General features: G+C 37.4%; 2 protein-coding genes across 4 annotated transcripts; one reads left to right on the top strand and one right to left on the bottom strand.

Annotated features, from left to right (window-relative positions):
* The first annotated feature begins 1,851 nt into the window (after window positions 1–1,851).
* Window positions 1,852–9,179, top strand: prrg1 (proline rich Gla (G-carboxyglutamic acid) 1). Of its 3 annotated transcripts, none has more exons than XM_055058086.1 (4): window positions 1,852–1,922; window positions 2,597–2,637; window positions 4,602–4,762; window positions 6,519–9,179. In XM_055058086.1, the coding sequence occupies exons 2-4, from the start codon at window positions 2,628–2,630 to the stop codon at window positions 6,981–6,983; spliced, it is 636 nt and encodes a 211-aa protein (XP_054914061.1). In that variant the 5' UTR covers window positions 1,852–1,922; window positions 2,597–2,627; the 3' UTR covers window positions 6,984–9,179. The 3 variants fall into 3 exon arrangements, with proteins under 3 accessions (XP_054914061.1, XP_054914078.1, XP_054914069.1); XM_055058103.1 differs by having other exon boundaries at window positions 1,856–1,922; window positions 4,464–4,762; XM_055058094.1 differs by lacking the exon at window positions 1,852–1,922 and adding an exon at window positions 1,940–2,435.
* Window positions 9,180–9,935: 756 nt separating this feature from the next.
* On the bottom strand, window positions 9,936–13,405 carry LOC129376087 (oxygen-dependent coproporphyrinogen-III oxidase, mitochondrial-like). The gene is made up of 7 exons (XM_055055541.1): window positions 13,028–13,405; window positions 12,302–12,445; window positions 12,108–12,218; window positions 11,833–11,974; window positions 11,359–11,577; window positions 10,440–10,535; window positions 9,936–10,355 (listed from the first exon to the last, which is right to left on the bottom strand). The coding sequence occupies exons 1-7, from the start codon at window positions 13,260–13,262 to the stop codon at window positions 10,271–10,273; spliced, it is 1,032 nt and encodes a 343-aa protein (XP_054911516.1). The 5' UTR covers window positions 13,263–13,405; the 3' UTR covers window positions 9,936–10,270.
* Window positions 13,406–16,300: the final 2,895 nt, after the last annotated feature.

Below are 16,300 nucleotides of genomic sequence, written 5' to 3'. Positions count from 1 at the left end.
CAACATCAGCTTTGTAGCTCAAGCTTCAACGATTCTGGAGTCTTGGGCATTTTTACACCCTTTTTTGTCTTACCCTCACCCACAGATGCTGTGAGTAGAGCTTTCGCTGCTCATTTATTTTTTAATTAAACTCTCCTAATTCTGTTTCCTTAGGGAAGAACTGCAAAATTAATTCATATTGATTTACATAAACACACACACATGGACACACACAGATAATAATGTTAGAAAAGTGGGAAAAGGCTTCAAACTTATAAGGAAAACAGGCTATCATAAAAACAATACAGATTTTTTTTTTTGTAATTTGCTAAAAATTTAAATGTTTTGCCAAATGTATTTATGTAAGCTCTTTATTTGTTGAAAAAATAAAAATTGCCAATGGCTTTTGTGAAAAAGTGGTCTCTTGAGACGGGTACCTGTCCTCCTGTGACACTGCAGGGACATGGGGCATAGAAAATAGGGAGATTATGTTCACCTGTTTTTAAGAGCCTGTGACTCTCATGCATCTCTGTAGAACAATTTATGATGGACAAAAACCCCCATAATTTTTACTTCTTTGAAGTTGCAAAGTAAATGTTTGATTATGGGTGGAAACTCTTACAACTCAATTTGAGTGTTCAAAAGATTAATTTTGAATATAGAAACAAATTTAAATAATTTTTTCCCCCTTCCAAAATTAATTGGACTATGAGATAATCTCAGCAAAAACAAAACAAAGTAGAAACTGGAAAATGTCAAACGCTTCATGTAGTTGGGAAATTATTAATTATGATAGTGAGGGGTTGATTTTATTTTTAAATTAATTTCAGAGTTTTTCAATTTGTTGAGCTGGAATAAGAATTTATGTGATTTTACATTCAGTCTCAATGCTGCACAAAATATTGTCACGTAAGAAACCACAGTCTAAAGTTCTTGGTATCTAATCGTAAAGTTTGTAATAATTCTTCAGCTCTCTACCAGCTAGATAACTAACTAGCTCACTAACTAACTAAAAGGACACCAAAACTAATTGTGAAAAGTCTCTTTAAAAGCTGCAGAGAAACTCCACAAATCCTGCATCAAGAAGCTTTTTGCTTCATGCTGGAAATTGTACTATTTTTTTCTTTCTGGAATGGTAGAGCTTATTTAAATGAGTTGGTTTCCTGGTGAAGAAACAAAAATAGACAAATGAGGCCTGCAACGACAAAACAGCAAAATAACCTGTTGTTCCAGTTGCTTTTGTGTCCGCTTGAACAAATTGTTAATGCGCTCTTGGAGAAAGGTTTTCTCCTCCTCCATGTTTTGTCCTTTTCTAGATAATAGCTGTCACTGTGGTTCTTTGAAAGCCTTAGAAATGGTTTTGTAGATCTATCCAATGTCAAGAATTTTATTCTGCATGGTTACCTTTGGATGTAGGCCTGCGATGGCTAGTAAAGTGCGGCATTCCTCAAACCGTGATTCACTTTTCACATAAGGGCAGGTTGGCTTGATAGATTTCCTCTTGAAGATGTTTTATCATTTACATGCAGTTGTGGTTATCTCTGTTGATATTTTAACAAAACTAAACACTCAGGGTGTGAAAAACATGCCAAAGCACAAGTGATTTGGAAGGAATCAAAAAATGGAAACTTTATTTTGATTTTCATTTAAAAGGTTTGTGATAGATAGATAGATAGATAGATAGATAGATAGATAGATAGATAGATAGATAGATAGATAGATAGATAGATAGATAGATAGATAGATAGATAGATAGATAGATAGATAGATAGATAGATAGATAGATAGATAGATAGATAGATAGATCTGTGTCTTTAATTGGGGAGAGAGGGACCGCTGTTGCAAACAGACCTTCGCGCCTGCGCACTGTGCGCAAAGCATCTCCGACTAACGGAGGGTCGACGAGAGACGTCGCTTATGCAGATTTTTGGCATCGAAACAAGGTAAGCAGCGGTGATGTGTTTAATGTCTGTTGTTTCTTTTCGGTGTGTTCACGAACAGAGAAGCAACAGCTGGCAGAGATCTCCGTCTCCTCGTCTGCGTCGAAAGGAAATCCGGCCTTTTGAGCCACATGTCGGTCATTAAATCGCATCCTGAGCTGGAGGTTTATCGGATCCAGCCGAGCTGTTTCTGGTTCGGAGCTCCGACCAACTCGGACCTGCTTCACCGACACGCGTTCAAACGGAGAGGGGATTGTTGAGCGGGGTGTTGAACGGTGCTGTCGGTGCTTCAGGTTGTTGTTGTAACGGGGCGGCGGCGCTTTGTTTTGAGATTTCCCCGCTGCACGTCGTCTGTTTCAGCTGGGATCTGGGAGCTTATTGTTTTTATTCTAACACGTCCCGTTCAGAAATGCCCCTGGAAAATGTGACAACAGACACTGACCTCTATTTGAGGCATGTTGAGTTGAGCTGCAGTTATTATTTGCCATCCAGCTGTTTATAAGAAATATCAGAGAGGTGAGAAATCATCTATTACTAAATGAAAACAAGTCCTCATGTGGGATATTATTGAGTTATTGGTGGATTTGCTGGGACAAAGTATGAGTTAATCAGACAAAAATAGGTTGATGAGTGGATGTTATTGTTTTAATCTATGTTTGACTTTTTTCCTCCCACAGATAAGTCACCCCAAACATACTGGCAGGAATCATGGGGAGTGGTAAGTTGATTCACTCTTTATTTACAGTACACTGCTGGGTTTCACCGTAACACCAGGGCCTGCTGAAGCTCTAATGAGGCCCTGAGCACTGTCTCATTTAGGGGCCCATCCAGTCAAGACCACAGTCACTATGAGTCACTTTTTACTCTGTGAATGAATGGTGTGAATTTGTTTTCTCATTACATTAGTTTTATGGTGGATTATTTTAAAAAAATCATTCTTCAAAGTCATGTTTAATTTTATAGGAATTTTCTTTTTTTGACATTTTTATCACAAGCTCTTGTGTTGTTCATTATGATAACCAAAACAGCATTTATTTATTTTTTTTCAGTCTTTTTAGGCAAGTGTATGACTGTGAATGCATGTATTTGCTGTCAAGGACCTACAAACATAAATAACACTCTTAAAGAAACAAACATTTTGAGATAGGCTTCTTCTCAAAGAAGAAGGATTCACATCACCAACCTGCACACAGTGACTCAATTTAATGTTTTTTATTAATATTATTTTTATGCTCTCATGGAGCGGAGACGATTGTAAAAATAACAATTCTGACAATCCGATCAATTTTTGAGGTTTTCAAACCGTTAATAGGAATGTATCATTGTTACATGAATATAAATTATTATTACAATAAGAAGTTTTACAATAAATAACATCTTTTAACTTGCTTTACAAGTTACCTATAACTTTAAGCCAAATTAACGTTTCGGAGTGGCCTGGATTGAATGCTGACTTGAAAATGTTTGAGAAAATATAAGACTAGGGTGATGGCAAGGAGACCTGACAACCGCCAAGACTTTGAGGTCCTCGCCAAAGATAAATGATCAAAATATCAGTGGAAACTTGCAAAATCTGGTCAGGAACGGTAAAGAATGGTTCACTGCAGTCGTCCCTATTTCAGATTTTTCAATTAATTATGTAAATGGACGTTAAAATATGCAAGTCTTAATGGCAATATAAGCAATAGGTTAAATATATGTTTTTCAAACTTGGTAGTAATTTTCAAAATTTTATCTTTTAAGAGACGCATGTCGATGCATTTGTAATAAGAACTAGACAAATATCTATATGCAGACATAAACAACCAACAAATAAGGGCTGTGCACCCATGTTGGGAGAGAAACCTCTAATTCTCTGAATCCTAGACACTTTTCATTTGCATTCTTAACTTGATAGATTCAAAAGTTCATATCCTGTTGGAATACTTTTACATTAAACATTTGTCAAGACGTGCTTACTTATAGAAACCTGGTATTTACTGACGGGTATTTGTTGTTAATTGTTGTGAGGTTTTTCTCAGTATTATTTGCTTTGAATCACTGGAATGTGATCCTGGAGGAAAACAATAGAAACAATCCCCATTCTGGTTTTTTTCTGCTTAAAGTCTGCCTCCCCTTGTCTCGTTTTTTTCTTTTCTTTTTGTTGTCTCGTCACATCTTATTGATCAAATTTCTTCCAAGTTATGAGTCAAACAAACGTAATTACTTGGTAATATCAGAACCAGATCATGATGTGGTCTCTTGGAGGGTTTTGTTTATGCTCTGGACGTCCAAATGAGACGCTTTGTCTCTTTAAGTTAATTCCTCCACTTTCTCTTGTGGTCTGGGAATGGATGGCCAAATAAAATAAGCTTTTGTTTATATGCAGAAATGTGGGCGCCGAGCATCGCTTGCCTCTGCTCTGCTTCTTTTGTTTTGGCCTACACTTCTTTCACTCTCCCAATTTTATAGCTACTTTTCTGCTTTTTGTTTTTGTTTTAATTTTGTGCCTTTTTCCCTCCCACATGCCGTTCCATTTACTAACTTTTCTTTTCTCCCGTTTAGAAGTCTCGGCTTGTCGCTTTTGTCTTTCTGACACTTTTCTGAGTCTTGTATCCTTTCCCTCACTTTGACATTGTCTTTGACACCCCCTCCTTTGTGTCTCCCTCCTGTGCTCCTCTCCTGTTACTCTTTTCTTCGCAGTGTTCCTGCCAGCAAATTCAGCCCACTCGGTGCTGAGGCGGCTGCGGAGGGCCAACTTCCTGTTAGAAGAGATGAAGCTTGGGAACATTCAGAGGGAATGCCGTGAGGAGGTGTGCACCTACGAGGAGGCCCGCGAAGCTTTCGAGAACGACGAGAAGACGGTACGGCAGATGAGAAACGTCACAGGAGATTGATTTTATCTTTTAGATAAATGATTACACTTTAGACTTGCCCATTTTCTCTGTTTGGGAACATCATCATCTTTCAGGATTATTTAAAGATGTAAAAAAAAAACACATTTGTTTTTTTTGTGGTAGCATAGTCTCACACAAAGCTTGGAAATTTCTCATCTTAGATTTGATTTGTTTATTCTGGTGAAAAAAAATTAGAGAGCAAAATCACCTGTCCCACAAATAACACCTTCCTCTGCTGTAAAAAGGAAGTTGTACTTCCCCCTTTTATCAGTAGAGCAGGTTTTGTATCTTTAGTTAAAAAATAATCATAAAGTTGGAGCATGTCTTTATTTTGTAACATGTTGGTCCTGGAAGAATGTTGATTTAGTGCCTAGTGATTAATTTCTCTGTGGAGCTGGCCTTCTGTTTTGGATCAGCGGCTATCTGATGACACTTTATTTTCGTTTAAAATGTTGGGCTTTATCAACGTGTTCACAATGCCATGTTTGTTCCTATACCCCCGCTCTTTAAAATACTTATTAGTGATTGCTTTAACTGTGTTTTTTTAATAAACTTTTTCTGTTTCTTATTTTTTCCACATTGAAACAGGAATGTCAGGTTTAAACTTGGAGTTGTCATTAATTACAAACAAAAAGTTCTGACAAACTAATCAACTACGTCTAATTTTTAAAACGATTCAGTTGAAATTTGTAGTATTTAGGATGAAATACAATTCCTGTTCACTGGTTAATTCGTATAAAAGCTGAATATTTTAAAGTATATTCTTTTTTTCTCCTTTGAATAATTTTAATAAGGGTTCTTGTCATCCTTACCAAAATAGGCATGGTGAATGCTTTGGGGGGCTTTTTGGAAAAACTGCATTGTTTAGATTAGCTTTGGGCTCTTGTCCATGCATAGATTTCAACTTACCAAGTTATGTGTTCAAATCAAACATTAACCTAAAAGACTGAAGATGAAGCAACACAAAATCCTCAAAACCGTGTTTCAATGATCCTACTTTACAGCAGCAGTCAAAGATAATTATGGTTTGATTGATGTGGATTTAGAGAACCTACAGGATGAATTTTACTTGTGTTTTAGGGTAAAGCTGCTTTAATTATTAGGTGAGGGATAATCCCTACTACTTTGTGCAGGATCTGCAGTGTATTGTTCTGGATATTTTACTAAAGTCTTATTATAATCAGTTCTGCTTAAGGTTCTGAAAACTGAAGACGGTTCACCATTGAACATTCTGATTCCTTTTTCACAATTTTAGACATTTTCTGGTAGGGCAGAAATCTACAGAAGCCAATTTTTTTTAAACCTGCAGTTAAAATTCATAAATCAATATTATTTTGATTGTACAACCTAAATAAACATGATGTTAAAGAAAAAAAAAGTTTTTATCATTGTTATTATTATTTGTGGTGATTTTGTGTCCAGCAGTGAAATTCTGAAACCAAAGTGTTTGTTTCTGTGGAATGTGGGTGTTTTTTTTTCAGGAAGTGATGTTTATCAGCAGGAAGAGCAACACTAGACAGGCGGGCAGATTTGTAAAGCCATTGTGAGGGACCAGAGAGGTTTTTGTTCTCGTTTTGTTTAAGGATTGTTGTTGCCTGTCTTTGTTTTCTCATGCAAAAAGTATTCAGACAGGAAATGGGACAAGTTGTTGCGACTCTCTAGCTTCCTTTGAATCAGACTTATTGCCGTCTTTGTCAACTCTTGTCTCTTTCTTAACATGCAGAAGCGATTCTGGGAGGAATATGTCCGGGAAAGCAGTCCACCTGGTGGTTTGGACTCCATGGTCAGCGGGGCCCAATCTCTCTACCTGATCGTGCCGCTGCTGCTGGTCGGGCTCATCGTCATCGCCGTCGCCATCACTGCCTGGCGCTGCCACTCCCGCAAGCGCTCGCAGCGCAGCCCAGGCCTGGGGCACTCGCATCACAACCACGTCCTGTCTGTGGTCTCCATGGACCAGTGGGGGAGGGATTACCATCATGGTGACCAATCAGAACTCAGCATCCACAGCAGCCCGGCCTATCCAGGTTCTGAGATCACGTTGGGGAGAGGAAGCGCAGGAGATCCGCCGCCATCATACGAAGAGGCTGTGGGCCACACAGATGTCCAGATAGAGACAGAGCCGCCTCCTCAGTACGAAGACATCGTGAACTCCAGCTCCGGTAGAATCAGCAGTGGTCAAAGGAAGTGAAAACATCTCAAACTAAAGCCCTGACCTTCGTGAAGACCATGTTATTGTTTAGGAGTGATATCACCAGCCTTCAACATTCAGCAAGCACACACATTTCAGTGGACTGATGCAAACTTTTCCGGTGCCAGTTCTGTTGAAATTTGCACTAACCTTTTCATCATCAAGGTGAAGTAATGCATAAGGGATTAAGTGATACTGTAAAACCAAAACCAAACAACACCTCATGTGAAGGATGAAAGGGTTTTATTGCTATAATTCAGACCAGCATTTATGAGGGTTGGATTGATGCTTTTTAGAGGATCAGTGCCAAACTATTGAGACTTATGTAGGCAAAAGTACATTATTTCAACCTTTCTTTTTCTTAATATCTAATTATCTGTTTTTTGTCCAAACACATGTAGAGTCAGACATGTTTGTGGATTTGAGACATGTCTTGGACTTGGTGTTGGATTAGGTGATCTTGGCTAATCCAATAAACCCTGGTAAAGATGTGTAAAAAGCTTTAAACTAAATGCACGTTTCATTCCAGCACAATAACCTAGCAATAGAAAATTGAGCCAGAGAAGTAGGGAGATAAGTCAGTGCTTGTCCATGTAATGTTCTTACAGTAAAAAGGAGGAACTTAGCTTTGAAATCGATGGCAAGCCAGTTTAACTGGTAAATCTGCATTTAAAAATCTTAGCAATTGGTTGATGGGGTAATAATGTTCTATCACATGCACGCTTGGAGCATACAGTGGGAGAAATGTGAAACAGACCCACAGATTCCCAGACCATCCAGCGTTAGGAACGGTGTGTAAAAGATGTGCTTTTACACACATTCATTCTCCGCTTTACTCCAAACCTGATCGTTTTTTTGCCAAAAAAAACTTAATCTCAGTCTTAATCTGATCTAAGCACCTAATAAAATCCCAAAAGCAAAAAACAAACTCACAGTTACATAAGAAGGGAAATTCCTTTGTTGGTGAATTTAAGAAGTCCAGTTTTTCTTTAGGTTTTGTAATATCTGTGATGACTTAGTACCAACAGGATTAAGTCATGTCCTGTTGGTACATGACTAACTTGGAACGGCATTGTTTTGGCATCACTCAACCAGTTTACATGTAAATAGACTCTAATTATTGTTATGAAGACTGACAACCCTCTTCACTCCACTTTGGTAACTGTAAATTTTACAGAGAGGATAAATATTGGTCTCTATTAAGCTTAGTTGCCAGTTACAAAAGGAAATGGGTCTCTGTGTCAAATGCTTTTATTGCAGAGAAATAGGTGTAGATTACCAAGTAGAAACTCCTCACTTAACATCAAATTTAAATAAATGCTTTTCTTATATTTTTTTTATTGATATTAATATGGGTAAATGTTTTTACCGCTGCTAAATACTTTGATTTAATTGTTAGATTCATCTAAATATTTCAGTATTAGATTGTGCTACTGCATTAACAAGCAATAATTATTGTATGGCTTTTTACACAACTTTGCCAGGGATGCTTAGAAATGCTTCTGTGTCTAGTTGTGTTTTAAGGTTTTTCTTTCTCGTTCAGTTTCCAGGCTGTTGAACTGTGCAGTTATTTGTCTGAGGGAGGGAAATCAAAAGTCAGACGTTTTTCTGCCTTTTAACTTCTGGAACTCTTTTGGTGGCTTTTCTGCTTGTACTGACTGGAAGTGAAAAGGAGCCCGTCACATTTTATGATAGATAATTATAGACCCTGATACAAAGAAGAAGTTAACACTTCAAAATACTTTACACAGTACTAGCAGATTTCTTGCTTTAATCTAGGTTGAAATGGTTTATTTTTCCAGCAAATGCACTAATCCAACCTTTGAGAATATGTTGAAGACTGGAACATAAAAAGGAGGAAGCGAAGTGGGAATCACATTACTTATAATCTTGGTAATGCATGAACTTGGCCTTGTCAGGTCAGAACTATCTGCCCTGTTTGTTGACAGTCAGGGCTCATTAACCCTCATAAAACTGGGTTTCTGCTCAGAGGCAGAAATATGGGCAAGAAAAAAGAGATTCTGGAGCTGTTAGGAAATTAAATGTAAGAAATGAGTTTGTATTAAGTGTCACTATAACTAAACTCCACTTTTAGCATGTGTAATCACCTCTACATACTGTATTTGTATATATAATATGTATGAAAGTTAACTTTTTTTTTAATGCATAGGAGTTCATTAAATGCATTGATACTAATGTGATTGTACTACAATAAGCTGTGAGGCTGACAGGAAGTGTCTATGCTTAACAGGAAGTGTTTAATGAAATGTAGAAAAGTTTGGTTGAAGATCTCATTCAACGAGCCAATGTTACTCTAGGTGCTTCTGATCTATATGCAATATTTCCTAAACGATAAGCACTCTAAAAACCAAATGTACCCATCTAACCTTCATTGGCAAAACTTAAGCACTAAATATTGTTTAGGTTGTATGTGAGTTGACCTGTAAACCTCAGCATTTGCTCTGACACTGGACTGTGCTGGTAGTCACTTTGGTTACATAAATTAGTGTACCAATATTTCCACAGAGCTGTTTTTTACAACGCCTTACTAAGCAAAATGTTATATAAAATTAAACACAAGGGAAGTTGTTATAAATTCTTGTCTCGTGGAAAGCTTGATATTAATTTTTAATTAAAAAAAAGATTAAAATATGTTTTCTTGTGGCTGATTTGTACCAGGTTTTGAATCTACACAAAGTTTAATGGAAAAAAAGTCCTGCAATGTAATGGATTTTTTAAATCTTGTTTTTTATTGAGTACTTTACATTTACTTTCAGAAATGGTGGTGCTAGTGCCTCTGAGGCTCCTCTAGGGAGAAGATTTACCTTTTAATAAGACAATAGCAACTTCATGTTGCTCAAATACATTAAACTGCAATAAAATAAATTTGAGATAAAGTTCAGGACGAAAAGCTTTATTGATTCACAACCAACCTCTGAAACATGATCCAAAACCAAAGTGTTGTTTACAACTCCGCACAAAAAAAGAAAGCTGATACATCAGAAAAATAACGCACTGTATATAGGACTCGGTTTATTCCTGCTTTTTAGGCCTGATTGATCAAACAAAGTTTAAATATTTAGTATATTCAATATGAATTCTACAAGAAAGAGACAAATAGCACAAAGCTCCATTATTAAAACATTATTTTAAAGCTTTTAAGGAGACTGATTTGAAAAAAATAAAGTCCTCTGACATTTCTTGATAAACACAGGTCTTGTAAAACAGGTTACAGTTTTATAAAAATACTACAAAGACTCTTCTTTCTGTAAATCAGTGACTGGCGCTCACACCCACTCCTTTGGGTTTCTGAGAACCTCCAGCATCTCCGCTTCTCGGGAATCTTTTCCAGGCTCGTGCATAAACTCCCACCTGGACAGGAAGGAGGAGTCGGTCACCAGGCAACACAGACGGCTGATTACTATTGGACAGAGAGCAGGAGAGCGAATGTGTTACCTGGCGATAAGGGGAAGCGACATGAGGACTCTGCAGCCAGGCATGGTGAGGCCGAACTTTATTCCCCGGTCATACATCAGGTTAAACTCTACATACCTACAACACAAACAAAACATCAATTTTAAAAACACTCTTCACATTGCAGAGTTCCTACACATCTTTAATGCAAACATTTGAGATGAATTTTCCAGATTCAACTTTCCAAAGAATACAGTGCTTTGATTCATCATTAAATTTAAAATATTAAACTTCACTATAAGTTTCTACAGCAGGCGGATTCAAAGGAAGGAAGAATAAAAACGATAGGAGGGTGGAGGAAAGAAGGAAAGTAAAAGGAAGGAAGTACCAGACAAAAGTGTGTGATACTATTCTACAGTAATTGCTTAATGTTTACAAAATCCTTAATATCCTCTCCCCTATTCATGCAAACATTAGTAGGGGTTTATATATTAACTGGAACCTGTATTTATTGTTTTAAACCAGTGTGAGTTTGAGAAAATCCACAATAAGTTCAAACAGCTTTCAATTCTTGTTGCAAAAGTTAATTAAAGTAAATTAAAGTTTGTAATGTCAGAAGAAAAAAAGAGTGGACTAAATAAATTGTTAACATCCTCAAATTGATTCAAAATGCATATTGATGACTGTAGGACAACCGGATATCCCTTGACAAATAAAAAGCATAACACTATATTCGTCTTTTATCCTAAAAGCTATCAGTTTTGAGAGAAATTAATTCATTTTAGGGATTCGAGTGCTATCATGCATTTTCTGCAATGGACTGGCGAACTGTCCAGGGTATACGTCGCCTCCTGCCCGAAATGTTTAGCTGGAGATAAGCACCAGCAGACCTCCCAACCCCACTAGGTACATCTATTTATTGCAAGAAAATAGATGAATGGAAAATGTATTTTCCACTCACCTTCCTCGTCGCAGCTGTTGCCAGTCTTTCTCCTCTTGAGTGAAGGAATCATTAAGATGTTTCCTCACGATGGGAAGATAACAAGGCACCACGGTTCGAGCGCAGCTCTTAACAAAGTTGAAAACTTCCTCCTGATTTGGGGAGTCAAGGTCGTCAAAGAAGATTCCTCCGATGCCCCGAGTCTCTCCTCTGTGACGGACGTAGAAGTATCTGTCACACCTGGAGGACACAACAAGTCAACAGGGACGTTCCAACTTAAAGTCTAGGACAGAAAACAACAAGATGTTGTAAAGCCACATAAGATTATCCCCACCCATCCTGTTCACATCAACACTAGTATGACCTCTAGTATTCTTAAAAATCAACAGTGACAGTGTACTTAATATATTGACACAAATTCACTGGAATTAGTCCTAAAAACACACACATAGGCTGATGTGCACAGACACGTCAGAGTCGCTGAAGTAGCTGTACCATTTTTTAAAGTCTGCGTAGTACTTCGGGTGATGTTTGTCACAGGCTTCCTTCAGGGTGTTGTGGAACAGAAAGGCGTCTTCTCTGTCAATGTACACCGGGGTCAGGTCTGTCCCTCCACCAAACCACCACTGCTTGGAGCCTGAGACCAGACCACACCCACACAAACACACACAATACAAGCAACAGGGAGAAGGAAACAAAACTCATCATTAATCCACAGAGTCAATAGAGCCACTGACACCAAGACACAGATGCTTTAAAAAGGGACTCACCGTCCTCCTCTTCTATTTCAAAGTATCTGTAATTGAAGTGAACTGTAGGAATGTGAGGGTTCTTGGGGTGGATGACGGAGCTCACACCCATGGCACAAAATGGCAGCTTACCTGAAGCAAAACAGAGCCAAGTTATACTTTAGATAACTGCAGTGAAGGTGTCAAGGGAAAGTATCACTCTGAGCAGAACACACCATCTTTCCCTTTGAGGACTTTTTTTCCACTTCTCATTTGTTTCACAGCCTCCTCAGTCAGACAACCTCGCAACACTGTCACATCCACTCCAGCCTTTTCAAACACATTTCCATCATGCATCACACAGCTGATTCCCCCTCCACCTAAAAACAAACAAAAATGGTGAAAATTAGTTGTTTTAAACATGTATGTTTGTTGATATTGTTTGTGAAGAGCATCTTACACACATTATAATCTCAGTGATTCATAATAAAAACAGAACAAGAATAACAAAATAGGTTAAGAATTATACCTTATATTACGAAACCAAACAAACTAAAACCTTGTCTGACAAAGCAAATAGGAACAGTGAGGAGGCTGAGAGGCATTAACGAAGGAGTCATGTCGATTCTTCTGTTGATGCAGGTTGGAATCCTCTGCAGTTTGTAATTGAGTCAGTTTGACTTTAATTGAAAGTAATGATCATTTAGCTATTTTTTAATGTCTGACATAATCTAGTAGTTGTAATTTATGCATTTTATTAAAGAAACTGTATGTTTTACACAGAAATGTGATGAGATGGTATATTTCTTTACAGCAGAAACAGAGCTCTGACGGATTTTCAAATGAAAAGTTGATCAAATCTGGAATTGTCTGCTAGAGATTCACAACAAACTTGAGTAAATTTTATTTTTAAGAGCAGTATTTGCAGTTTTAGGTTAAACCATTGAAGGTTCCAGTGTTACCTTCCTTCCTTTGCCATTTGTCCACCTTGAATGTCCCTCCGTCCACTTCCTCCAGGGCTTTACAGAAGTCAGCCTGAGTCTCCATGATCAGCATCTCCATCTTGGTGCTCATCTCATCCTTCCTCTTCTCCAGTACACTGATGTCGGTCACCGGGATCGATATGAAGCCCCGGCATCTTTCTTTAATGCTCTGTTCTTCCTTCTTCTTCGCGTTGTGGGAGATCTTGGTCGCCATCTCTGCTCACTGAAACTCCAGAGATCTGGTGTGATACATTTACTGGTGGTCAGATGAATTTATAGCAAGCCACATCGTTCTGTGGGAGTGGCTTTTCACACTCACTTTACTTAAATGACTTCAAATAATGATTCTGATTAAACTTAGTCATGTGTCACTTGAATTGCTTTTCTTATTTATTAGAAAGGCTTCAGTTGGAATATTGTGTTTCTTCGACATTAGCACAATATTGAGTTTTGCACCCATTTGTAAAGGAAATACAGCTACTGATTTGCCATAAGTGTGGTCAGAAGAAAGAGTAGAGAGAGAAGAAAAATAAGTCCAGTATTTTCCAGTGACTGACAGAGTCCAGCACCAGTTACTTTACTTTCATGAAGATGATGATGGAATAGCAAATACGTCAAGCTTTGATAAACTGTCTGAAAAGCATGTTTAGGAGACCTGGCATGTCACAGAATAACGCTAATGTAATCTTTGAGCAACACCACTCTGCTTACCAATTATTACAAAATACCAATGATCACATTCCCTGCATTACTCACAATCAGTTTTGTCTGCTCAGCTCTGACATCATCTCTCAGTCTACCTGCCCTGTCCCACTAAAACAAACTTCTGACAATGGAGAAAAACAGTCTATAGTGATTTTATTAAGTTTTTTCCAAAACAAAATTGTGCTTCACAGATGTTTATGAGGAAGTGTGCAGTTTCAGAATGAAGATGGTTCAGCGGAAGGAGAACAATATTTTGGATACCACACCAAGTAACTGATGGGCAAAGAAGTTCCTGACGTGAGATCCAAATAGACATCTTGAATTTATCTGACTCAGGCATTACACGCAATGTTAGATGGTTTTAGTTTCACCAGAATATTTAAAGAGGAACTGAAGCCAGTTGGGAAAACCTTCTGCAGTGACTTGAAGACAGTCACTGCTTCAAGTCGTTGCCATTTGACTCCCCGAATGGCAACAATTATTAACAAGGATCAGATCTATGAAGTTTTATTGTAGCAAAAACAAAAAACTACATGAAGTACTGTGATGCTACAAAAACCAAGAAGATTAAGAAGACGATGACAGTGTCTCCAAGCATCAGAAAAGACATTGGCAAACAATTAAGACTGTTTCATTTGTTTTTATTGTCAGGCTCAAATGCTTTTGTCGATAGAAGTTCTTCTTTGATGCAGAGTAAATGTTCAGACTTGAGGAACAGATGCATCACAGACCTGATCCAAATTGAGCTACAAATTTCTGTGAACTGTCTCAGACATAATTCTTCCAGGTTGTCCAAAAGTAAAAAAAAAAAAAACAGCTTGAGAAAAAAGTAGCAAGAAATATTTGTGAACGGTGTAGATATTTCATATCTTCTTTGTAAAGGGGATCACTGGCCTTAGTGGAATCCAGATCTTTAAATAACATTTAATGAGTAAAATACGTTTGAGCAGCAGTGCAAGTCGATATTGCATTTGTTTTTAATATTTTTTACATGGAAATTTCTGCTTTAAGTCTTTATCTTACATTCTGGTTAATGCTGTCATCACAGCTGATAAGTTGTCAGAAAATAAAATAAAAACATGGAGTTGATTAAATCCTTTTTTTAATCCATCATGTTACATTCAACATAAACTAATAACTTGAAGAAGATTAAATCTATTTTAGGTGAGTGTAAATCATATTTTTCTTAATTTGAGAAACATTGCAAGGTGACGTCCCACCAGACTAATCTCCCTGAAAGATTTGGGATGGGACCTAAAGTGGAGAGCTTCCAGTTAAAATTTTTGAGAAAACAATATTTACTGTAATTGATTAATAGAAACAGAAACAGTCTTCATTGTCCCACAAAGAGGAAATTCTGAATGACACAATGTTCACAATATTTTCGATATATCTGAAAACAAGACACTGTCGTTTCTGAGAAACCAAAGAACGAGAGCTTTGAAATATCTTCTCTTCCCAGAAGAGCAGATATTTCTAATATCTTCTCTTAAAGGTATTTCACGATATTTGAAGAAGATACCTTGGAGACAACAGGGAGAATTACTGGCTTGTCGTTGCTGATTTCATGTGAGCTGCCCGATTTCAAAGTTGGTTTCAACAGTACTTTTTCTGTGCATCAGACATTGTTTATGTTATTAAGAACTTGTAGAAGGATCAACCGCTGATCTCAAGCATGGACCAGTTTAAACTGATTAAATCTTTAACAAATGAATTGAGAAAGTAATTAAATATTGTTGCTAACTGAGCAGCATTTTTCCCCACCATTGTCGATTAATGTTTGAAATCTTTATGTGTATTAGGATTTAGTAAGTTGCTTAATTGTTTCCAGATCATTTACTCATCTCTTGCATCCGAAAGGACATTTACACCATATTTAGCTTTGAATTAAATTTTTTTTTGTCACTCAACTGCTCAGATTGCTAAGGATGAGCAAAACAACTATTCCTGAGACGTTTTTAGGCCATAATTCATTCTTTACAGTAATTGTCCTATGTGATCAAATAACCATGACAGCTGGGTTGTTTTCTGTTCCTTATTATTTATTTATTTTTTTGAGGAACTTGATCATAGAATTACTAATGGTGACAGTAAATGTGGTTCAACACTCATTTGTCTGATTATGAATCTAAACATCATACCCACAAATTCTCACTAGTTCCGCTTAAAATTTGGCTGGACCCAAAATTTGCTGACAATGCTTTTGAGCATTGACAATCCAGTTTAACAGTGTTTTTATTCCCTCTAATTTAGGTATCCCAAAATGTCTTCAGGTTGAGTGTTGGGTCCCAGATCCCAGGTAGATGATGCTTCTGTTTGCTTCCATACAATATCTTGGTGCGAGTGAGTGTCGTTTGCTTTCATTGGACTTTGTTGACTTTGTTTCATTGGACTTTCATTGGACAAAACGTCCCCTGGTTTGAGTCAGTTGTAGCAATATGGAAACACATACTTTCTATGTGCTAATGTGCATGGCAAGGCCGAACTTTATTCCCCTGTCATACATCAAGTTAAACTCTACATACCTACAACACAAACAAACATGAA

This window comes from Poeciliopsis prolifica, unplaced genomic scaffold (assembly GCF_027474105.1).
Source record: "Poeciliopsis prolifica strain line A6 unplaced genomic scaffold, Auburn_PproV2 SCAFFOLD002, whole genome shotgun sequence".
Taxonomy (NCBI): domain Eukaryota; kingdom Metazoa; phylum Chordata; class Actinopteri; order Cyprinodontiformes; family Poeciliidae; genus Poeciliopsis; species Poeciliopsis prolifica.
This window is presented reverse-complemented; position numbering and strand designations above follow the sequence as displayed.